The 25,157-nt window shown below is 42.2% G+C and overlaps 1 protein-coding gene across 3 annotated transcripts in view; it reads right to left on the reverse strand.

Annotated features, from left to right (window-relative positions):
- Positions 1-25,157, reverse strand: part of LOC134211210 (tight junction-associated protein 1) — a 118,294-nt gene that overhangs the window by 12,038 nt on the left and 81,099 nt on the right. For all 3 annotated transcript variants that reach the window (XM_062687897.1, XM_062687896.1, XM_062687895.1), the window contains exon 5: positions 4,792-5,891. In XM_062687897.1, coding sequence (XP_062543881.1) covers positions 4,792-5,891 — 1,100 coding nt within the window. The remainder of the gene's footprint in view (positions 1-4,791; positions 5,892-25,157) is intronic.

The raw sequence follows: 25,157 nt of genomic DNA on the forward strand, positions 1-25,157 counted from the left end.
TGGGGTAGGGTTTGCAGAAATCGCTCTTAATAGATAACGAACAACGATAAAAGAGAGGCAAAAACTGTTCCGAATCATAAGCCATGATAAAAAATTTATCAAACTTGTATACAAGTACGAAAAAACATATTCGGATATGCAGCCCCCACAGAAAAATGGTGATTTTAGCTTTGTTTTCGCTCATTTCGTGTTGGTTACTGCACAGCTGGGTAGAACAAGTAGAAATGCATCATCAGAGCCAGTGCTCCCCGCATTTGGAGCTTTTTAAAAGAAATTTATCATGGTGTATAGCCTCCCGAATCAGTTCTCTATCATGGCAGCTTGCGGAAAAAGTCTCTCGCGGTATGCTACATATCGTATATGTATACAGCGATGATAAGTGAGATACTTGTTCATTCTCTTTAGGATTCAATCCCTGCCGTGGGGACATCATGGAAGACATGGTTGATTCGGTAGAACATTTGATTTAAACTCCAGGACAATGTGGAGTTCTTAAAACATCTCATATGCCTACATTTGAGACGCAAGTGAAAAAAAAACTCGGAGGACATTCTTGGGATGAAACAGCGGCTGAGGAGTTTAGGGGATTCTTTGATGACCTGGAACGGAACGGCTGCTTAAGGTATATTAAGGCATTTGGTTTAATAGATCATATAGGTCATGAACCATTTTTAGAAAGAGATAACAGCCCTTCGGTTACGCGGGTAGACCTCCAGACCTATACTCCAGGGAATTCTTGGATGACCTGGAACGGAAGTTGGCTTAGTATATCAAATAGGGCATGATGAGAGATAACAGCTCTTTCGTTATGCTTGTAGACCTTAGGTTTACGCGTGTAGACTCTAGGAAATTCCTGGATGACCTGCAATGGAACAGTCGTTGAAGGCAAATGATGAATATACAAAGCATCTACTTCATTCTTTGGGCTTCTAAGAGTGCCTTTTTATAGTCTTGCTTTTGGACGTCAATAATGTTTCAAATTCTTTTTACGTCACGTGCCGTAAAAAGGAGGCCGTGAAACGAAGTGACGTATAAAAAACTGCCGTAAAAAGAGGGTTGAGTGTAATTAGATAATACGATAAAAATGTGTCTTCGGCCAGTTTTATTTCATATAAAAATTTACGCAACATTAGTTATGTATATATTCACAAGATAATTGCTTACATTTTTTGTAGATATAGGAAACAAATAGGAGGTAATCACCTTCAGTATTATTTAAACCCATGTTCGACATTAAGATCTGAGGAAAGAGTTTTCCGTTAAAAAAGCACGTAGTAGCTCTATTTGAGCTCTATTTGGCACGGCAAATGCTGGGTAAAGCGTACCATTGGCACTTCGCGTACCTGAAGGAATAAAATAAACCCCATTTCGCGGTCTTTAGCCTCTTACCCAGCAACTCCTATCCCTACCTCCCCGCGGTGCTGGCCGGGATACGAGCAACCTTAGGGAAGATCGGGTAACCAACCCCGGTGGGAACTATGGTCGTATGCTGACAGGGAAGGGGGGGATTGCTCCTCTCCGGAGGTGCAAATCTTATTGAGCGTCTGTTCTCCATGTCAGGATCGGCTCACAACAGCGTCTGTTCTCCATGTTAGGGGCGGCTGATCATCGTCCGAGTGCCAGCGAGGGACTCTAAGTGAAACTGTGCACCATGGTCCACCGGAAATAAGGAGGAATGGTCCTCCGGAAATTTAGAGGGTTTGGTGTCAGGCCCTGCAAGCCAGCCTTTGAAAAACCATAAGCAACGAACAATCAACAAGAGAGTATGGACCGGAACCATCGGCGAAGACCACTGCGACGAAAAGGGACTAGCTATTGGAAACTCGGTTCGTGGAACTGCAAATCTCTCAACTTCATCGGGAGCACACGCATACTCGCCGATGTGCTCAAGGACCGTGGATTCGGCATCGTAGCGCTGCAGGAGGTTTGTTGGAAGGGATCAATGGTGCGAACGTTTAGAGGTAATCATACCATCTACCAGAGCTGCGGCAACACACACGAGCTGGGAACAGCTTTCATAGTGATGGGCGATATGCAAAGGCGCGTGATCGGGTGGTGGCCGATCAATGAAAGAATGTGCAGGTTGAGGATCAAAGGCCGGTTCTTCAACCTCAGCATAATCAACGTCCATAGCCCACACTCCGGAAGCACTGATGATGATAAGGACGCATTCTACGCGCAGCTGGAACGTGAGTACGACAGCTGCCCAAGCCACGACGTCAAAATCATCATAGGAGATTTGAACGCTCAGGTTGGCCAAGAGGAGGAGTTTAGACCGACTATTGGAAAGTTCAGCGCTCACCGTCTGACGAACGAAAACGGCCTACGACTGATTGATTTCGCCGCCTCCAAGAATATGGCCATTCGCAGCACCTACTTCCAACACAGCCTTCCGTACCGGTACACCTGGAGATCACCACTGCAGACAGAATCACAAATCGACCACGATCTGATTGATGGACGGCACTTCTCCGACATTATCGACGTCAGGACATATCGTGGCGCTAACATCGACTCTGACCACTATCTGGTGATGGTTAAACTGCGCCCAAAACTATCCGTCATCAACAATGTTCGGTACCGACGACCGCCGCGGTACGACCTGGAGCGACTGAAGCAACCTGATGTCGCTACTGCATACGCGCAGCATCTCGAGGCAGCGTTGCCGGAAGAGCTGGAATACAGTCAAAGCAGCCATAAACGACGCAGCGGAGAACAACGTCGGGTATATGGGTCGAAGTCGACGCAACGATTGGTTCGACGAAGAGTGCGGACAGATTCTGGAGGAGCACGACGCAGCACGGGCGGTCGCGCTGCAGCAAGGTACCCGGCAGAACGCCGAACGTTATAGACGGAAGCGGAGACAGCAGACCCGCCTTTTTCAGGAGAAGAAACTCCGCCTGGAAGAAGCGGAGTGCGAGGAGATGGAACAGCTGTGCCGTTCTCAAGATACACGCAAGTTCTATCAGAAGCTCAACGCATCCCACAAAGGCTTCGTGCCGCGAGCCGAAATGTACCGGGATAAGGATGGGAGCATCTTGACGGACGAACGTGTGGTGATCGAAAGGTGGAAGCAGCACTACGAGGAACATCTGAATGGCGCTGAGAGTACAGTAAAAGTCAAGGCAGCGGAGGAGATGACTACGTCAGTTCAGCGGACGATGGAAGCCAACCAGCCCCCACCTTGGTATCGGAGCTGAGCTCATCAAGATGGCCCCGGAAAAGCTGGCCACTTGCCTGCACAAACTGATAGTCAGAATCTGGGAAACCGAACAGCTACCGGAGGAGTGGAAGGAAGGGGTTATATTCCCCATCTACAAGAAAGGCGACAAACTGGAGTGTGAGAACTTTCGAGCGATGACCATCCTTAATGCCGCCTACAAAGTGATATCCCAAATCATCTTCCGTCGTCTGTCACCATTAGTGAACGAGTTCGTGGGAAGTTATCAAGCCGGCTTCGTTGACGGCCGCTCGACAACGGACCAGATTTTTACTGTACGGCAAACCCTTCAAAAATGCTGTGAATATCAGGTCCCAACGCATCATCTGTTCGTTTATTTCAAGGCGGCATACGACAGTATAGACCGCGTAGAGCTATGGAAAATTATGGACGAGAACAGCTTCCCTGGGAAGCTTACCAGACTGATCAAAGCAACGGTGGATGGTGTGCAAAACTGTGTGAAGATTTCGGGCGAACACTCCAGTTCGTTCGAATCGCGCCGGGGACTAAGACAAGGTGATGGACTTTCGTGCCTGTTGTTCAACATTGCGCTAGAAGGTGTCATGCGGAGAGCCGGGTGTAACAGCCGGGGTACGATTTTCAACAGATCCAGTTAATTTATTTGCTTCGCGGATGACATGGACATTGTCGGCCGAACATTTGCAAAGGTGGCAGAACTGTACACCCGCCTGAAACGTGAAGCAACAAAAGTTGGACTGGTGGTGAATGCGTCAAAGACAAAGTACATGCTTGTGGGCGGAACCGAGCACGACAGGGCCCGCCTGGGAAGCAATGTTACGATAGACGGGGATACCTTTGAGGTGGTCGAGGAATTCGTCTACCTCGGATCCTACCTCGTTAGTCGTGAAATACGAAGGCGCATCATCTGTGGAAGTCGGGCCTACTACGGGCTCCAGAAGAAACTGCGGTCGAAAAAGATTTGCCACCGCACCAAATGTGTCATGTACAAGACGTTAATAAGACCGGCTGTCCTCTACGGACATGAAACATGGACAATGCTCGAGGAGGACTTGCAAGCACTCGGAGTATTTGAGAGACACTCTTTGGCGGTGTGCAAGAAGAAGGTGTGTGGCGGCGAAGAATGAACCATGAGCTCGCCCAACTCTCCGGCGAACCCAGTATCCAGAAGGTAGCTAAAGCAGGAAGGGTACGATGGGCAGGACACGTTGCAAGAATGCCGGACAGCAACCCTGCAAAGATGGTGTTCTCTTCCGATCCGGCAGGTACGAGACGGCGTGGAGCGCAGCGAGCGAGATGGGCAGACCAGGTGCAAAACGACTTGGCGAGCGTGGGGCGTATCCGAAGATGGACAGATGGGACCTCGAACTGTGTATTGTGGCGTCAAATTGTTGATTCAGTGTTATCTGTTTAGATGTAAACTAAATAAATGAATGAATGAGCACTATTTGAAAAAAATGCACGATTTAGCCTGCCAGAATGACGGGACCTAGGTTAAGTAAGGTTAATTTCCCGACGTGGCCCATTGTCCATTTCTTAAACTTAATAAATTTAAATTAAATAGTTTTCCCCTGATACCAATTGCCACTAACCTTGATTGTTTTAATGAGATTCCTATTAAAGCTCTCGAATATCTTTGCGCCATCCCGTTCCGGGTCCCGGCTGCTGGATCTACTCCACAGACTGTTGGTACTTCCTACCGCATGGTACAGCCCGCTACCAACACTGCTACCCGTCACTTTATTTGGCTGACTAGTAACACTCCCGAAAGTTCCTCCGACACCCGACTTGGGAGTTTGAAGCGTATGGATGCCGCTCATCTGATCTGTATCTTTGATTATGTAAGAGGGAGATTCGCCAGTGTACTTACTTCCAGCGGACACCGTTGCCTGGATTTTCGGTTTCAGTATGTCTTGAGCTTTCTTGGTTTGACTGACAGGCGGGAGCTTCGTGCCATTTCCGCTTGAGTAGCTGCTGTTTTTAGTTAATCCTAATCCTGACTGTACCGGTGGGTCGGAATTGGGTGACGCGCTGTTGTAGTTGCCAGTCCTTTCCGTTATTCGGTGGTGACCCAGAATAGGGTTCACCATCAGGTCGTCCTTCTTCGAAGGAGCTAACGTTGCTTGATCCGTTCCATTGTTGGGCGAGGTTTGGTCCGGTGTCGTCAGGAAGTCCGAAACGCTGCTCTTCGTCTCCGAAATGACACTATCACTGGACTTGATCAGCTTCATGATATAAGGACTATTGTTGTGGGACGGCGAGTTTAGATTATTGTTACACCTTAAGCACAGCGAGTTATTGGTTTCACCCTTGATAATAGTCTGCGTTCCAACACTGAAGTACTTCTGTCCATCGCCAAGCAAATCGGCCAGGATCAGTGACCCACTTGTGAGATTGCCGTTCCTCGGGCAGACGCACGTCTCGCAATGCTTAACGTGGGAGTTAAGCAAAGCCTCACTTGATTTTAATTCGTCTTCCAGAAACTTTGCCATCACGGACGGTGACACGACATTGCGGTCAATGCGATTACCTCTGCTGCTCCCGAGCAAACTGTCGCCGCTATTTATATGACCCAAGGATAGCACATCCTGGTGCGATTGAAGTTTTCCTGTTCCTCCGCCACCGTTGCTGACCGCACCACCACCGCCACCTCCCCCACCACCATCGTGCGAAGAGGAGGATTGGCTCGCATCTGAAGGCGATTATTGGGTGACCAGGGCGAATGTGGCACAACCGAACCGGTCCAACCACATGTGGCGAGAAAAGTTGGGGCGGTTATGTATTTTCGTTGTCCCGTTCGTAATTGGCAAGGCGTATCGTGTCCATCGGGCAAAGGATAATGTGGCGTAGGGATGAAAAAGGAAGAGCAGAAAAAATATCGATTAATGAACATTGCTACTTGATGGTGTTGATGTTAATGATGATTTGCAACATTAGTAGTAGATTATTTTATTAACTTGAATGATGAGTTGTTATCATCAGGTTAGTATACTTGTGCTCATGCTGAAGTGTGTATATGCATTGTTATTTGCGATATTTATAGGGTTTTTGGTTGTTAGGCATTTGGGTTAATACTAGCTACAACTCTATGTGGTACTAATTTATATCACTCAAATGCATTATAGTAACTGAGAAAAATACAATAAAAAATCAAAAAAGGTATTTAAGAAGACATGCTAGATTTTTCTATAGGAATGCATTAGGAATTTAAATAATATTTTTAAAAAGATCCGGAAGATGTGAAATTTTGAGTCTCCCATGCTTAAGCTCTGATGTCAATGCAGCAGAATGACGATGTAAACGGCAAAATTCAAGGTATGTCACCTTTTTTTGTTAAATCATATGTTCAAATGTTTAAGGCTCTTCATTGTGTTAATAAATCCATAAATTGAAAAGAAAAAAAAAACAAATATGCTTTAGAAGTAGTTAATAGATTTTAGTAAAATTCCATGAATTTCGGTTCGGTCCACGAGGAGATTATGGACGAAATCCAGGGAAGGAGCAGAATTACTGATGAAATAAACATCTTTCAGGCTTGAATGAATGATTCTTTTATATGCTTCCCATTACATGGATATGTCTGGCAATATCTTGTGTGGCAGCGGAATGGATACAGTATAAGTGATCATGTCCTCAGGTGGTTCTGATTTCGCGTTTTTTGTTGCTAATATTTTGTTTCATTTATGTGTGTCCATCACGTTGTATCTACAAACCGTTCGGAACGATATTGGAACCTCGATGTCCACATCGTTTGCTGCGATGTGTAGATCCATTTGCCCGTCTTCTTGGATCGGATTGTTAACTCTCCTTTTACTTTTTTTTAACTTTATTAATGTGTTTTCTTTTTAATTCTAGGTTAAGTTCAACACAGAAAGAAAGGGTATCTGGAGGAGATCCCTTTGCGGGGCTACCGTGGGTCCCACCGATAGCGAATGGGCAAAGTTGCATAAAATAAAGGTTCGACCGGAAGGGCCGCCCTTGCGTGCCAACCAAGGGAATCGCCAATTATTTTAGTAATCTATCTCAAAGTTAATTTAACAATTTAAAATTGTAACTTAATGGTGAATGTAGTAAAAATATAGGGGGACAGTGGGGTAAATGAGCATGATCATGAGCATTACGACCGCACAATTCGTAGTTGCTACTCCGTGATTGACTGAACTTGCGAAATTGTACAGAGAACACAATGAATGGGGCTTGGGATTAGCTACCCATTCTCAATGTACACGTTTAGGGAGCTCAAATATTTAAAGTCAATAACGGCGCCGGCCACGTCCTTACGGTCATATAGGAATGGAAGGATTGTTAGTCCGACTCTTGTTGCTACTATAGACAGAGAATACCTCTGCATCTCTAGGATTGTCTTGGGATAGGATATCGTTTTAGTTATAAAGGATAATTTATCTGGATTCACTTTGGTAAGCGATGAGATCTATGGGATGAGAAATAACACTAATACGAGTTAAAAGTTAAAACATGCACGCCCGGTGGCATATGAAAACTAAGGAGAACCGCGTTTTGGACGACCGCACAGAAGCGCAGCACTCTGTACCGCGCAATGCAGAACACAATATTTCGGCAGATCGCGCAATCGTTCTGCTGTCCGAAACAAGAAAAAACCCGCACTGACCACTTTTAATGCGCTTATCCTCAATCGATTTACTCACATCAAATTGCATTGGACGCGGAATCATGTTCTATTATTTTCTATTGAAAATTGGCCAGATTGGAATATTACCTTAGAAATTATGGCCAAAATACTTTTTGCCTTTCTTGTGCAACCAAGTTGTACCGAAAGGCTATAATTTCTCTCCGAAAACGAACTATCGGATCTATACGATCAAGGACAGTGGGGTAAAAGAGACAAACTACACTAATAAAAGTGAGCACGGGAGCATGGTTGCGAAAGTGTTTTTCTTCCGTTATGGACTGTCTTACGAGGGCTGGGTCCCTGCTCTGCTCTACTACGATGCGAATCTCCTACAAAACCGTTTAGTTGCCTCTTGTGATTCCACGTTTCAACGTTTTAAGCCAATTCCGATTTAAATCCGAAGAATGCCCGTTCACCTTAGGCGAAGATCTCTAAATCTCATGGTAGAGGCCTGCATCCTTCAGGAAGCAAAATAGAGCCGCAGTGTTTGCCTTTTCATCAGAGAGAGCATCACGGATACTTGCTGGGATACCGTAGTGAGTTCTTGGGAAGTCGTATTTTGGACATCCTAGAATCCACGGATGTTTCGGCGTGTTGCTCTGAAGCGCGGCCACAACACTGGCTGTATCTGTAAGGCTCGCTATCGGATTGTTGTCCGGGAGGGTAATCGCGACGAATATAGCTGCGGATTCGGCGGAAAAAACGCTGCACTGAGGAAGTAAGCTCTCGGACATAGCTAGGTAGGTATCGGAAACTCCAAAGCCTACCCCTCGGCTGGATACAGAACTATCTGTGTACCTCACGGTATGGTTCCGGAAGCGAGTAGCGATGAGCTCGAGGACCGCTCTTCTCAGCTCCTCTGTATTATCGCCTCTTCGAAAGCGGGTGGCGATGGATTTTTCTACTTTACCTGGATGCATCAGCCAGCTTCTTGCTCCGTGCCAGTGGACCCGCGCCGCTGGGGGAGACCGGTGCCGGCCGAGATCCTTAGAATCCAGTCAGCCGAGTCGTCGAGGAGAGGGATCCTGTGCTCACCTGAGGTCACCGCGGCGAAGGAAGCGGCTTTGGAGCATATGGCTGTTATGACTCTATGCCGAAATGGGGTGATTCCGGCATCGACGCACGCACGTTGCTTCTGCCGGACATAGTTGTTAAAAACGGGGGAAAGGACAGTCATTAGGTCACTCCGAGCGGAGCAGGTTAGCTCCAGTGCATATAGTAGGCGACTGTCTATTGTCGCCTGTCCCACTCTTAGCCTACCCAGACAACCACACATCGCATAAGAATGTACGATTAAAATCGTTTACCGATCCAAATTTCATCAAAATCGCATTGTGGTGCGAAGCTCATCAGTTTATTTATAAACTTTCCCGCACAGTAGGCTATTTTGCGAGTTTATTCCAGCTTCATATGTTGACATCGCATATTCCTGCAAACAAACTCAAACGAAATCGGATTATCTGTCAAACAGAGTTTGTTATCACAAACTACATCGCAATGTATAACGAACAAACTTGCATAAAAATCGTGCATATCGCATACACTGCCGTTCAACGTCGGATAAGAAATACACATATATCGCCTCCACTTTTGTACGCAAAAAGCGTTCTCGCGACTGGTAAGCGATGAAATTTGTGTGCATGGGAATCGCATAACAGAAAAACAATTCTATTATGCATGCATTCAGGTTGGCTGGGTAGTGGGCCTGTTGTTCGTGCGGTGCTGTTTGGCCCAGGTCTTCATTAGGCTTATCCGGGACTTGCAGGCCATCTTAACGGCCCGGAAATGAGGAAGAAAAGTTAGCCGCCGATCAATATCCACTCCGAGAACACGGACGATTTTCCGGTTCAGAATGGGGTCGCTACCGAGTTTGATAGATGGACCACCTAGTTGATGCCGGCCACGGCAGACGTGGCCCCGGACGCACTTACCAGCGTTCATAATAAAACCGATGGAGGCCGCCCAGCGGTGGATGACACTAACTGCCGCCTGCGTCATTATTCGGGTTCGACCAGGAGTACCTCCCACAACGACCAGGAGAATGTCGTCGGCGATGGATGTTCGCCGGTTCATTGCTATCAAGAAAAGGGTGACAGCAAGAACCGACCCTTGGGGGACGCCAGTTTCCTCGGCGAATTCTCCAGAAGAGGTGCCGCCAATAAGAACCGTAAAGGTTCGTCCGGTGAGATTTTTTTAATAAAGGCAAGCATGTTGCCGGTGATGCCCCATTCTTGCAGTTTTTTTGAGAACCAGAGACCATGTCAACATGCTTGCCTTCGTGGTACCCTTTTTGTAGCACGCTGCCCAGGTTGGCAAAATAGGTACTGGTGTCATACCCTGAGCAAAAAGTGTGCTGTTGGAAACTAAACCTACCAGCTTCTCACGGAGACGCCGGTTAACCATTCTCTCCATGGTCTTACAGGCACACGATGTAAGGGAGATTGGTCTATATTTGGTGGGGTCCTGACACGCTGCGTTATTTTTGGGAATTGGGGACCATAAAGTTTCTTTTTATTTCTTTTTCCCGATATTTGAGAAATTTTGTTCCACAAAAACTTTGAGCTTGTTTGTCCGTCAATCGTTTCCGCTAATTCTTCTATCTGCCGTTTGATTCCTTCGTTTCTTAATTTGGTGAAAGTTTTGATTTCTATGGTATTTTCTAATGTACTCCGTTCGTGAAATCTCTTGGCCTCCTCCATCATATCCTTCCATGCCCTCTCACCGTGTCACTGTGTCAGTCCACCTAGGCTTAGGTATGTATCTGCCAGGTTTTTTATTTTTCATGACACATTGCTTAATTTTTCCTCTGAGCTCCTCGAAACTGTCATCTTTGTTCCAGCTTCAGACCTCTTCGAATACTTTTTATTTGTAATTCTAAAAAGTTGGCCTGGAATTTTTGTCCGGCTCATACAAATACGTTTCAATCAGCACATGTTCACTTATTTCAATGTGTTATGAAGGACTTTCCATTCCAGGCGTGAAAAAAGTTCTTCCGAGCAAAATCCTTAATCGATAGCTGTTACTTGTTTTGCGGTGTCCAGTGGAATAGAAGTTCTTGATTCATCTTTCAAAAATATGAAATTTGAATCACTAATGACGTCTAGTAAAATTTCTTCTTTACTATCGATGTAGCCAAGATGAATACACTACTAGGTGTTCCAGAGACGACGGCAGGGGTGAAAAATGTATTTCCAGTGCAAAACGTAAACAAACTCGCTGGCTCTCCCATACTAAAATCCAAAATGGCTGAATCGTGAATTTGGCAGATTGGAACACCTAGTAGTGTATTCATCTTGGATGTAGCTGTTACCTCACTGGGAGTGGTGACAATTGAAGTCGCCGGCAATGATCGCTCTATTGCACCGCTCCAATTGTACCAGTATAGAGTTTATCTCCGTTTCGAATGAGTTATCCGTAATCGATGGTGTAGCATAAATACCGATGATTACAATATCCAGATGTATTTTTTTACAGCGACTCCCAAGTAACATTTTAAGTTTTATAACGCTCTCGAAGACCAAAATTTACTCTTCAAGAATGCAATAAAACCAGCATAAAACCAAAATGTTACTAGGGACTACTAGTATCCTGCTCTGACTGCACCGTGATGTCCATCTGTTGGGAGTTGTATTTGTGCTGAACATATACTCCAACTCCTCCATAGTTGTCTTATCTAGCTGCTAGTATTTAATGGTAGCCGTTTATTCTGTATACCCGACTGCTTTCCTCTCCTAGTTATGTCAACGTTTCCAAGAACAATTCATTTTCGAATTGATTTTCGTTCTGTTTTAAACTCTGAGCATTTTCTTGTACTACACGCATTTTTATTAGGCTGTTTACATATTATGGTATTTAGTTTATTATTTTTATATTTGCTACGCTTGTTCCAAACTATGGGGGTTAGCTTTTCCGATCATGTTTGACGCAAAAGTTAAGAATTCTTCGTGGAATGTTTCCTCTGCCATGCTCGTTGATGAGGTGGCTGTTGACTGTTCGTAGCTGCGGTTGTTTGTTGTTGTTTCACTGCTTCACGTAGTAGGTTCTTTTGTTTTCTTGATTCCGTGACCTCCACGTACCGTCTGCCCTCTGCACCCCACCATAGATGATACGCAGCACATTCCTTTCGAAAACTCCCAGTGCGCGTTGGTCTTCCACGAGCATCGTCCAGGTCTTGTGTCTGTAGAGAACTACCGGTCTAATAAACGGCGGTTCAAAGTACGTACGATTTCCTGCCATGATGCGTCTCCGAGTTTATCTGCTGGTATCGTTATCGGAGGTCACCAGTGAGCCAAAGTACACGAATTCTTCAACCACCTCGATTTCGTTACCACCAATACAAACTCTTGTTGGGTGGCTTACGTTGTCTTCTCTTGAGCCACTTCCTATAATGTTTATTATTGAATCCTGGAGATTCGGAGTCGGTAAAATTATGTCCTGCGCGCGTTCTCCCAGTTTTATTACCATACCACCATCTTCGTCTGCCACATCGCCATTCAGGTGTTCTTCGTAGTGCTGCCGCCACCTTTGGATCACCTCACGCTCGTTCGTAAGAAGGTTCCCGTTTATGTCCTTACACATATCAGGCTGTGCCTCGTGGCCCTTACGTGAACGGTTCAGCTTCTCAGAACTTTCGTGCGTTACAACCGCGGTACAGTTGCACCGTCTCTTCACGGTCTCGATCTTCCTGCTGGCGCTTTTTCCTCCGAAAAATCGAATTCTGTCTGTTCCGCGCCCGTTTGTATCGTGCCTCGTTCGCCCTCGTGCGGTGTTACAGCATTCTCGCCCATGCTGCTTCGCCCATACTTCTCCTCAACTAACTACTCACATTCGCCGTCATTCTGATGACAGATCGAATATCTCCCCAGCCATCTTCAAGAGACGCTGCGCCTAGCTTTTCTTCTGTGGGATTGCCACTTCCAGCTGCTGCGCGTAGTCTTAGGTTAATCTACCGTCATGTAGCCGCCCAATGTTTAGCCGCGGCGGACGACTCCGACGCGTGTTGATCACCGCCGAGAGTTTTGAGCGCAGACATACTGCAACGAGGTAGTGGTCGGATTTAATATTCGTACTGCGGTATTAAGTGTGTACGTTCGTGATGTCGGAGAAAAATTTACCGTTTCTTGATTAGGTGATTTCCATGTGGTATTGTGGATATTCTTGCGGTACTAGAAAGTGCTTCGGACTACCATTCCGTCGGAGGATGCAAAGTTTATGCATCATTGGCCGTTGTCGTTCGATGCGGTATGCAGACTATCCGGTCCGATGACCAGTCTATACATTTCCTCCCTTCCTACCTGAGCGTTCATGTCGCCGATGACGATATTGACATCCCGCAGTGGGCATCCATCGTATGTCTGCTCGCGCTGTGCATAGAACGCTTCTTTCTCGTCGTCGAGTCTTCCTTTGGTGTGGGCTCCAGATTGACGGTGAGAGCCATGACCCATTCTTACCCCTCAGACTCATTGTCACCCCCGATGGCGGTAGTGGAACATTCAGAAGCATCCAGTAATATTGGATGGAAATAAGAATGTTGGATTGAATTTGCAGAATTTGCCAGGGTTTCGAAAACTCCGAGTGAGGCATGAACTGGAAGTAAAATTGGACCTATTCCAAAAATTTAAAGCTTCCCCTGGAAATTCAGCAATTATTACATTACCGCCATCGGGGGTGTCAATGGGTCTGGGGGGTGAGAATGGGTCATCGCTCTCACCGGCAGTCTGGAGGTCGTACATCAAAATCGTTCAAAAAGGTCTCTTATATTTTAGTCTTCTTGCCCTCAGATACATTCAATCTATTCTACAAGCATTCTAAGTAGTTGAAACAGTGACCCATTCTCACCCTTATTTGACTCATTGTCACCCCTGACGACGGTACACAATTATTATTATGAAAACACCAAATACCGGAAGAAATTTATAGATAAGAATCCAAAAATGACTAAACCAAAATCTCTTCATGGTGGTCTTCATTCGGAATTCTTCATAATAACCTGTGGTGTATGCAAAGGAAACATTTTACCAGATTTTTACACAATAATAAACTCAGAAAGTGCCAATCAGTGTATTGATTTTAAATTAAAACAGAAAACAACTTGATCCAATACGTCAGACAGCCAAGTGTATATCCGGCAACGATTATCATAATATTATTTCGATCGAATAAGCGAAATTCTTATTTCCGCAACGTGCCAATCAGTTGTGGTAAAATGATAATGTTGGTGAAAAGTGTTCAGAGAAAAAATATCCACCTACGCGTGTCCAGCAGACTGGCCCGTGTTGTTGCCAAAAGGTGTGTTGTTCACTCGAGCGAAGTTGATCATGAGGGACACTTAGAAAAACTACTGAATAACAATTATCTGAAAACCAAACAGTCACCGGATGAATGGAAGCGAGCAACTATGAGACATAAGACCTATCGGCAGAAAAAATAACTATTATTTCCGGTTTTGAAGCATGCCTTAGTACACCCAAGGTATTTTTTTATGTATCTTTATTAAGGAGACTTTCAGCCCTAGGCTGGCTTGTCTCCGGAATCTAGTTTTGGTAGGTTCTTATACAGAATTGATAGGAAAATGAACAATCGTCGGTTCTGCATTAGTGAATCGTGCAAATTAATTTGGCTTTAAGAACTTAAAAGGAAACTAAATACTGCTAAAAAGGCTGATCGAGTGATCAAACTAACATTATTAGGAAACAATGGTTTATTATACCCCGTATTCCAGATAGAAATGAATGTTTAAAAAATGAATGAGCCATACGGACAGCATCTTAATTAATTTAACTACGTGAAGTTAAAGATAAAGACATACAAATATTTTGTGCAGAAATAAATCACGTTTCGGCCCAGTCTAATGTCCAGTTTTCCACTTATCAGTCTTCTGATGCAATTGATTGAAATGAGAAGGACCACAACAGCTTCCGTCCTGTTAGAGCAAAACTGGAATCTATAAGTGAATCCACCCTCAGTGACTATATGTTGTTCAGTTGCATTGGTTATCGTTAAGGGTATGCGATAACAAACTTTTTCCTAACGGAACGAAACGAAACGAAATTTAAAATGTCTATGTTGATTCGAAACGAAACGAAATATAGATTTACTTTCGAGTCTTCGAAACGATACGAAATCAGGGTCCATTTAATTCAAAATTTTTCGAAACGAAACGAAATTAAATTTTTTTCCGCGGAATTTTTATTGAATTGGTTTTATATTATGTACGGAATTTCGTTAAAAACCTAATTTCACCTGAATTTTTTGTGATTTTTTTCATAGACGCTGAAGGTCGTAATCGAGTAAAAATCAACAGTGTAAAAAAAGAACTGGGTGTAATCTACTCTGGGTAAAAAAAGTTATTCACTTGCTTCGGAGTTTCCAATTCATGACATGTGCTTACAGTCAACTTATTCCTTAGAGCCTTCTCAACTCTTAAGCGGTGCTTACCCATGTTCTTAAACCTGGTTTGAGGCCGAAGTGGAGATGAATAAATCGGTTATTAATAAGAGGCGCTGAAAAATGACTTCAAAAGGGCTCTTGGAATCCACGACACTTTGCATCTTTGACATAGTTATACTGATCTGATTCATAGCTGGTTACGTTAACACAAATAGGATAGAATAGTTACAGATACTTTTTGTTTTCTGTTAGATATTTCTAACAAAATACTGAAGACGTTTTATAGAAGAAAACTAAATACGTATTTGTCGACTCAGAACGGGGTTATGTAGTAAGCATCTCAAATAGCTATGCGAGCAAAAGCGTAGGATTACCAATCCAGAGATGGCGAGCTTGATTCTCGGTCTGGTCAAAGATGTTTTCGGGTTGGAAACTTTTTCGACACCCTGGACATAATGTATCCATTGTCTTGCCACACAAGATACATACTAATGACTGATGATGTGCTTATAGAATACGAAGTTGTAAAGCAGATCAAGTTCCAGTTGGAATGTAGAACCATTAAAGAAGAAAAAGTAAGCGTTAAGGTCACTCCTGACAGAATCCAAGTTTCAAAGTGATCGCGTTTTGGGGGGCACACCACTCGATACGGAAGCAACGCACAACTGTCATTTTTATTTTTTCACGCATGCTGCGACGCAGCAAAGCTGAATCAACAAAAATGACAGTTGTCCGCCGCCTCCGTATCGAGTGGTGTGCCCCCGAAAACGCGAGCACTTTGAAACTTGGATTCTATCAGGAGTGACCTTAATAGAAAAAGAAACAGATTAATCCACCTAGCAGTGATGATGCCTTTCTCGTGCATTATAAAATATATTGAAAGAATAACATTAGAAAGGTCAAAAAAGCTTTTTAAGAGAATGGATCACATTTTTTCGATCATTTTGCATGTTTTTGCATTAGTTAAAATGCATCGCCACCATTTTCAGGAAATTTTTTTTTTTGCTTTGAATTTTTTTTCCAAGGGGGGACCCTTGGGAAAAAAAACAATGATTTTTCAATAATTCCGAAATGCCGAAATGTCCGATCGAGCCAATTTTCAGCAAACAATGGGACCGCATTCCCCGTCGAATGCAACTTGTTGCGAGTAAATCGGATAATGCTAAGTTCCAAAAAGTGTGTCTACAAAACTTGTACACATACACACATACATACATACACACACACAGACATCACCTCAGTTCGTCGAGCTGAGTTGATCGGTATATAACACTATGGGTCTCCGGGCCTTCTATCAAAAGTTCTGTTTTGAAGCAATCATATAGTCTTTCGGTACAACTTTGTTGTACGAGAAAGGCAAAAAGTATAACATAAAGTTTCGAAGATAGTTTTATGATTTAGTTCAGCGGCGCAGCCAAAATTTTTGATAATATAAAGAATGGTTTAAGTTTGAATTTGTTTCGAAATTCCGCGGAATTCCGTTAAATTTCGTGAGAAGCTGGTTTTTTGTAGCGAAATTTTTGTAATTTTACGAAACGAAACGAAATGAAGAAATCAGATTTCGCCATGCTCAAATTCCGCGAAATTCCGCGGAATTTCGTTTCGAACCACCTGAAACGAAATTTTTCGAAATACCGCATATGCTTAGTTATCGTACAACAGCGACATCCGAATGCATTCAGTTTGAACGTTTGCAAAAATTTATCTAATTCAATGAACCAGCAGTAGTGACCGTCGACACGGTGGTCATGAATTGTAAATTTTCGATGACGTACGTACGTACGTATGCAACACAGAACTAATGGAGATCCGATTAGTGCGATTCAATTATCGTTTGATGGAATGCAGACAGTTTTTGTCACTCAGAAGGGTATTGTTAATAGTTATGCTGACGGTTGACGAGTCAATTTGCGGAAACATCAACATGGGGTATTCCGGGCAAATGATAACTCCCGTACCGTTTGGTTTATCGATGAAATGTGCGCTTATGCATTTTGGATGTTGGAAAATCAACGGTCATGCAATTCCGATGAAAGCCGGAAAATGTACCCCGAAGCATGCATCCGCTGCATAATGAAGAGTGAGGTCACGAACGACGTGATGGTTCCATCCTGTTGATGGCAAGGCTTTGTTGTCTTTTCATCATTTGCTCAAACAGGGGATTTTTTTTTGCGTTCACAAATTCAATCACCGTGCAATTGGCGGATGGTCATGATGCAAATTTAATCAAAGATTATGTTTGCGTTTTTCGTTGACAAGATTTATTAATTTATTCATTGACCTGTGGGGTGGAGCTTCGAGAATTTAGTCCAATCGGTTTTGATTGCTGCTTCTGCAGACATAGGAATTATGCATTCAACAAACATAGGGCGAAGGAAAATCCTCGCTTGGTGATGTCAGGAGGGTAGAAACGTCTTGTAAGCAGCCTTGTAATTCAGCAATGATCGCCTGCAGTGCATGGAGAAAAATACATGATTTCAGTTCCAAAACCACTTTAAATAGTCTTAAAAATGTATATCAGTGAAAACAATAACCTTGTATTACTTTTCTTAGAACAAAATGTTAAAAACATAGATAAGGATGACACAACAACGCTCCATTCACTTGGCGAACTAATGAGCCAAGAAATGATTTTCCTGTTTGAAATTTTAGTATCCTTGATCCTAGGACCTGAGTGCTGAACAGTTCTACAATCAGCAGCAGTTGCAGCTTCCTGAACAAAAGCATCCTATCGTCACGGAAAACCGCAAAACTTATTCAAGACCAGAATAGAAACCGGCGCACCACTCAGGCATACGCTCCGTAAACCTGACTTCCAGTTGCGACGAAGCGATGATACGCGGGGAAAAGAAAACACAAGCCGCGTCGAAAGGAGGAATACATCGCCCCGTGGAGAAAAATCAAATCGCTGTAGGTGCTTTCTCCGGACAAACAAAAGCTCGTCTGCGTTCTTTTCAGCGCTGTTGATCCAACGTTATACCGAAAAAGAAAAAACAAAACAGACGGCACGGAAAAGCCATTTTTCTTTCCGTTCCTTTTCATAACATGGGTGTAACGGCGCGCAATGTTTTGCCGATAATAAATTGGACCAGTGGAATGTGTTCGTGCTGCAAGCATCAAACTTTTTGCCAAATATTGACATAATTTTAATGCAATCTGTCTTTGCTTTCTTGTGGCGCGATTTAGTAATTCTGAGAAAAAAAGATGGTTGTTTTCTTCATACCGAGGTAAAAAATATTACTGTACTAGAATGCTGTTGAAAAACTAATTGACAACATCTGGCGTGATAGGCTTCTTGTACTGGGCCTTATCCTCTTGTTTTAGGATTACCAACTACCTGTTGACAAATGTGCACAATGCTATCACAGAGGTATCCTCGGCCCAATGCTAAACGGCAATGCTCCCTTAAGGTATAGTTTTGTGCTTATAATATTGTTTTTTGATAGCTTCACGAATAATAAATTTGATGCTTCATATATAGCATGCTGCATAAACCGAACATCAATGCCAATATGCGGTGTAGCTCAAGAAAACGCGAAATAGAAACTTGCCATATAAATTGGGGGAGTCGAATCGATTTAGTTCAAGTCAGATCTACAGCAGCAAAAGCAAATCCCGGCTCTATTCGATTACACGTTCATGAACTTCGCAGGAGGCATCAATTTTGGCTCTATTTCTTTTTTTCCGTTTTCCTACTTCCAGTTCCAATCGTCCCAAACTTCGTGCCACAACGAATTTTGCTGCTACTTCCTGGCAGAACGTTGGCAGTGTTCCAACTATTAACAGCGCCAGTATACTTCTACTGCTCAAGGTTCCCCAATTTATGACCCACCAGCACCGACCGATGCGATGCCGGCTCGGAAGACTTCTGCTTTCTCCTCCTATGTAACACGACTTTTGGCCGATGAGTTGTGTGGAATCGTTTACGTGCTGAAGCAACCACTTCTCACCATCAATTTTATGTTGTCTATTTATTTTTGTACCCTGGTCTTGTAGGGACGGTTGCTGGTGGAACCGTTTTCGCCATTCTGTTTCACATTCACCGTAAGTCCAGGATCTTCGCTTGTCCGTGGCAGCTTTGGATTGCGATATTGGTGTCCATGGTCTAAACGCATAGATATGAAAGGTAGGGCCTTCCATGGCTCACTCTGTATAGGATGGAAACAAGTTCCATTCATGCAGCAGACATTTTCGGTCGAGAATCCATAATTATCATTTTTAATTAAAACCTCCATTCAAATTTAAATAGAAACTGACTTTATAAAACTTTCGACAGAGAGCTTTTACAGAGCAAAAATCGTGTTCTGCTCAGTGTCATCGGCTTGTACACATTTCCGTGAAAAAGAAGATTTGCTGGTTCGTTCGTTCCTATAAGAACGTCAGCTAGAAGCATTCAGCCGTTTTGGAATGGAAAGGTGCCACTTTGGAAAAACGATTCACCGGAGCAATATTTCTTTCGCTAACGAGGCAGCTTTTGGAGGGTGCTGCGTGGGAATGAACGTCTTCGGGACTAACGCCAACTGACAAACATTGGGTTTAATCTTTTCGACCCAGGTGAGCATGTATGGCTTTAAGTTTGCAGTCTTAATATGTTTAATGCATCTGCGGAACGTTCATAATTAAACTACGGTAAATTAACAGTTCTAAATGCTAAAATTTTGAATCGTCCCATGCGTTTTTTTAGAACAGTATAATTATGGGCCGAACGAAAAACATGAAACGTCGAAACATCAGTAAGGCAGCAGTTCTCATTAACACTGTGCCTGTAATTCATTACGCAGAAGTATTAAATGTCCCTCATTAAAATAAACATAAAAAGCATGCGAGCTACAACCAGTGGTGGAAATCTACGAACCTTACTCACAAAACGAGAAGTAGGCACTGCAAAAGACTCACGAACATTTGTTTTGCCTTTTTCTTGCCTACCTACTACTCGCAGAGAAAACAAAAAAAACAAACCCCGAAAAATGTTCGTGAAGCTTCGCGAGTCATTCGGGTTAATTTGCCATTTGCCATTTAAGTCATAAAACAACATCGGAGCATGTTTCTCACTGATGTTCGAGCAAGAACACAACTGTTTATTGTTATTGTGTTTATGTCAAGTCAAATTTATCCATTGTATTTGAAGTAATCACAAATACTCGCGACCGTGATTTTGACTCCCGAACAAAACACTGCCCTGCTTTTTGGTTTTGCTCTGCCCGTACTCGCGAACAAAGCAAGCCCCAGAGAAATGCAGGCAGAAGGTTCGAGCGAGTGTGGCATTTTGGTAGGTCCAATTACACTCTTTTCTTGCACGTGAAGCGAGTATTTCCACCACTGGCTACAACTTGCATTTGGCGGGGTGACGTTATGCGGATAATTTCTTTGACATCTACCCAAGTATACGAACAGTATATATGAGATTCAAGTAAGCACATACAGCGGTATTGTCTATCCTTCTTGTAAATTACCCAGAGTTTTACATGTTATTGTACTTTGTTCATCATCAAAGAAAAATGGTATTCCTTAAAAATCCTAAACGCTGATACGCTGTTGATTTGGAAGTATATTTTTCCATGAGTAAGTAATATGGTATAAGTACATTAGGAAATTTATTAAATTTATTGAAAGACTAGCAGAACGTATTAAATGTATTTTATTTGATTGTTAAAAATTGTGAAAAATAAAAGAGCAGAATTTTTGCCAACTGTGTAGGACATCTCAGCCTATTGTTGAATTCTAAATGTCAATGAGTGTTTTGCGAAGCCGCCCTCTAGATCAATTTTCGTCCACATTGCTTTCATCTCGTCCTTTTATTGTGTAATTTTTTTACCAATTACCAAAATTTGTATACTCTTTGTATGTTTTGGTAAACACAGCTGACCTCAAAACGAAACAATTAGTGAGAAAATCTTGCAAACCGACCATCCGCTCGTGAGTTATATTGCCTCAAAGAAAATGCAAACTCATTTTTATATATAAAAGAAGAAGATAGAAAAGACTAGACGAACCTGGCCGATCTTGCTCGGGATATTTTTCTTCGTCTTAAATGTCCTCTAGATCGATTTAAGTTCGAGATAGATGGTTTTTAAAATGAAAACGTAGTATTTTTACATTTGTTCAACTTTCCCAGTGAAATGTTCTATCTTTTCATTCATATAAACATAGCTGATCCCTAGACGAATCGATCAGTGAGGAAAGCTTGTTCAAATACCTATTAAATGTCATTTGAAGCACCTTTAGATTTGTTAATGTTCGGTTCGATTAATTTATTTGTTAGGCTATTTTCCTCAGTAAGGAAGAGCTGCCCAATGAAAGTTTCGCCAAATACGCTGGGAGTCCACGCTACGGCTCTGCCAGGCGAAATTTTTTAGAATATTTAAGGATAAAACATTCTGAAGGAGTTTTCAAATGAATTTTTGTAGGAGTTTTTTAGATAAATTCCTAGAAGCGCGATGGAGTAAGGGTATGCGATAACACACTTTTTCCTAACGAAACGAAACGAAACGAAATTTAAAATGTCTATGTTGATTCGGATCGAAACGAAACGAAATAAAGATTTCTTTCGATATTTCGAAACGATACGAAATCAAGGTTCATTTAATTCGAAATTTTTCGAAACGAAACGAAATTTTAATTTTTTTCCGCGGAATTTTTATTAAATTGTTTTTACATTATGTACGCAATTCTGATTTCACTTTTTCGAAGTCGAATAACTGTTTTGCGACCAAAAGAGTCACAATAACGGAAAAAGAAATCTGTGATAAATCGCCACATTCTCGCCGCATATCGGGATCAATTTGCGATTTGGGCGTAACTTATTTTGTAAACAAACATTGTTTTGTGGATTCCGTAGAATGCAAGCATTTTTCTCCAAAATTAATTCCCTTACCTGCTAGAGGAAACCCTATTCTATCGGATACATACCGTGGTTTTCTCAGGAAATGCTTGCTGTAGCTGGAATTCGTCTTCCAATGTTTGTTTACAAAATAAGTTACGCCCAAATCGCAAATCAGTCCCGATATACCATTGGCGATAAGACAATACCCCAGCATTTGTGCCGCTTTTAAAGAAATTCATCGTGGAGCGTGTGTTTCCGAATCTGATCAATTTTATATCAGTTTTATATCAGTAAGTATATAAAAATAAAGAAATTGTGGGATTTTTCATATACGGATTCAAATTTAGTTTAAAACCTTAGTTCATTTAAGAATTATGTAATTATGCTAAAGCATACTTCATACTGTCTTGTCAGCGTGGACTAAGTATTGGCTTAGTCAAAATTAGAAAATGAATGCTTAGATTTATTTTTTTATTTAGTGGGATACTTAATTATGTATCCACATCTACCAGGCGTATACGCAGAGAATTGATAATACTAGACCAACATTTGAAAGAGCGTATCAACCAAAATGTATTCCTTCTTATTCTTCGTCTACATATTTAGCATACATTTGCTCACTAGAAGAATCCTGTGCACCTTTCTAAAATGTACGAAGATATGTATTTCCAATTGAATTTAACAGACCCATAGTCTTATATACAATTAGCTCGACAAACTTAGCTATTGTCTGTGTGTTCTTGACATATGAGAACAGCTGTTATGGTCAGTATAAGCTGAAAGCAATCTTAAGTAATTTTAATGATCTTTCAACCCGTTCTGAATTTTATTTTTGCAAATTCCATGCGAAGATCTAGAAATGCCCACACATCTGCAATGTTCCTTACATACAGCGCCGTAGCGTGCGGTTGGCCAGGTTGGCCTCCGCCAAGGGCGCTAGTCTTTAGGGGGCGCCGATTATGCTATAAGCAAAGGATTATGCTATAAGCAAAAGACAAATTATTTAGTTTAGGGTTGGTTTAATGGTAAAGATATGTCTTATGACAAGTAAGAGATATGTGGAATAATCTAAAGCAAGCCAAAAATATTGCCTTTTTTCCACATCAACATGTTATATGGATTTGTTTTAGTTTTGACTGCTAATCCGATTTCTCAAGGACTTTCGAAACCGGTTACAAGAGGGCAGTAGAAAAAAGAGAAAAACAAAAATATAATCAACCGTCTAAGACGAATAAAGTACTCTACATTTAATTCCACCAATTATTTTCGATATCTTTGCAAATACGTATTTCGACCACAACTGTGTGGTCGTCTTCAGTGTCTCGTACTTGACTCGACTTTACGACTCGACGACCACACAGTTGTGGTCGAAATACGTATCTGCAAAGATATCGAAAATAATTGGTGGAATTGAATGGAGAGTACTTAATTCCTCTTAGACGGTTGAATACATTCCACTAAAAGAGCCTAATATATTTTTCCGAAAAATATAATATTTAACAAGTTATTTGACAATCATGGATTTTGATTATCAACATTGTGTGAATCGGATTATTTAAAATTTTAGCTATTACATATTAGGGCCACCGAGGGATTTCCGGAGCCATAATGTTTGATAGCAGTGACTATTCGCGAAATGTAGAACTTATTGAAGCAGTGCAGCATACATTTAAGCGTTTTTGTATAGAAAATTCTATTACCCTTATGAACCATATCAGAGAAGAATAAGTCGCATGCAGATCACATCATTAACTCGGCGCGTCCTTGATGTGTCTACGCTTCATCGACTTGTACATGGATCTATTCACTGCAGCATTACTAGTGACCTCCAGTTTTGGTTTCCCACGCATGGTCTACGTCAGTTGGATCTATTCTACACCCCTAGATCAAGGACAAACCTGGGAAAAGCTGCACCTCTTTCTCGTTTATGCCAGACTTACAACTAGGGCTACAACGAAGTGGACATTTTTATGGAGCTTTCGCAATTTAAAAGGATTACTTGAAACTAGCAGCTTTGCTAAGCTTTAAAACTTTATTGTATTGTGGTCCGATTTTTGGGTAACCCTGTAGGACACTATACAATATATGAGATAAATAAATAACTTAATTAACTAAAAAAAGGACAATTCACACTCAAATTCATTGGTTTGAATTTATTCAGCTTTTTTAAGTGGACATCTTTAAAAGGTTACATTCATAATAAACCGATTGACAAAATTTAGAAGTGCCTTTTGTTCTTATATCCGGAAGTAGTGGTATGGATTTTTGTGTAATTTATAGTTCAGGTAAATTTCCCGGTTCTTGTTTTTTTTTTTCATTTCTTCTTATTATAATCAAATGTATATTGGTCCTGAGGTGGACGGCAATTCCGACCATTGAACAACCCACTGCATAGTTCAATTTTATCAACACAAATATGTACAGGAAGTGACTTCAAACTATCGACAGACACAGTCCTGAGTTAAATTTTCCTTGATCCAAACAGATCCGTTGGCGGATTCGACCACCAACCAATCGACACACCATACAGTTATTTTTGATTTAATTTGTCCTAACTGGGTTCAGTGGTCCAAAGCTACATTTTACTTGATCCAAATAGGTTCAATGGCAACTCCCGGCCACCAACAAACCAACTCCAAAATATGGTTTTCCCTGATTCGACTAGATCCGGTAGAAACTCTGACCTTCAACCATCTCACCCCAGAGTGAAATTTTATTAGCTCTGTTCGGTCCAGAAGTGGTTTCAAAACACCGTCAGACCCACTCCAGAATCGGATTTTCCTTGACGCGAATAGATTCGATAACGATTCCGATAATCGACCGACGCATTTCAGAGCTGGATTTTATTGACCCAACTAGACCCAGCAGTGCGTAGGCTCTGAAAAATCCTTAACATTATTAATGAACTTCCAGCACGGCTCTAGAAGGTCGCTCAAATAACTTGTGAAATAATCAAAAAAAGTATCACCAAATGGAAACAAATCTTAGATGGACATTCTGCAATTCAAATGAACTTCAGGAACAAAAGTTCTTGTTCTCTTCACAGTATTGAATGATGTTTAAAGCATCTTTAAACCATTAATTAAAAAAAACCA

This window comes from Armigeres subalbatus, chromosome 2 (genome assembly GCF_024139115.2).
Source record: "Armigeres subalbatus isolate Guangzhou_Male chromosome 2, GZ_Asu_2, whole genome shotgun sequence".
Classification (NCBI taxonomy): Eukaryota; Metazoa; Arthropoda; class Insecta; order Diptera; family Culicidae; genus Armigeres; species Armigeres subalbatus.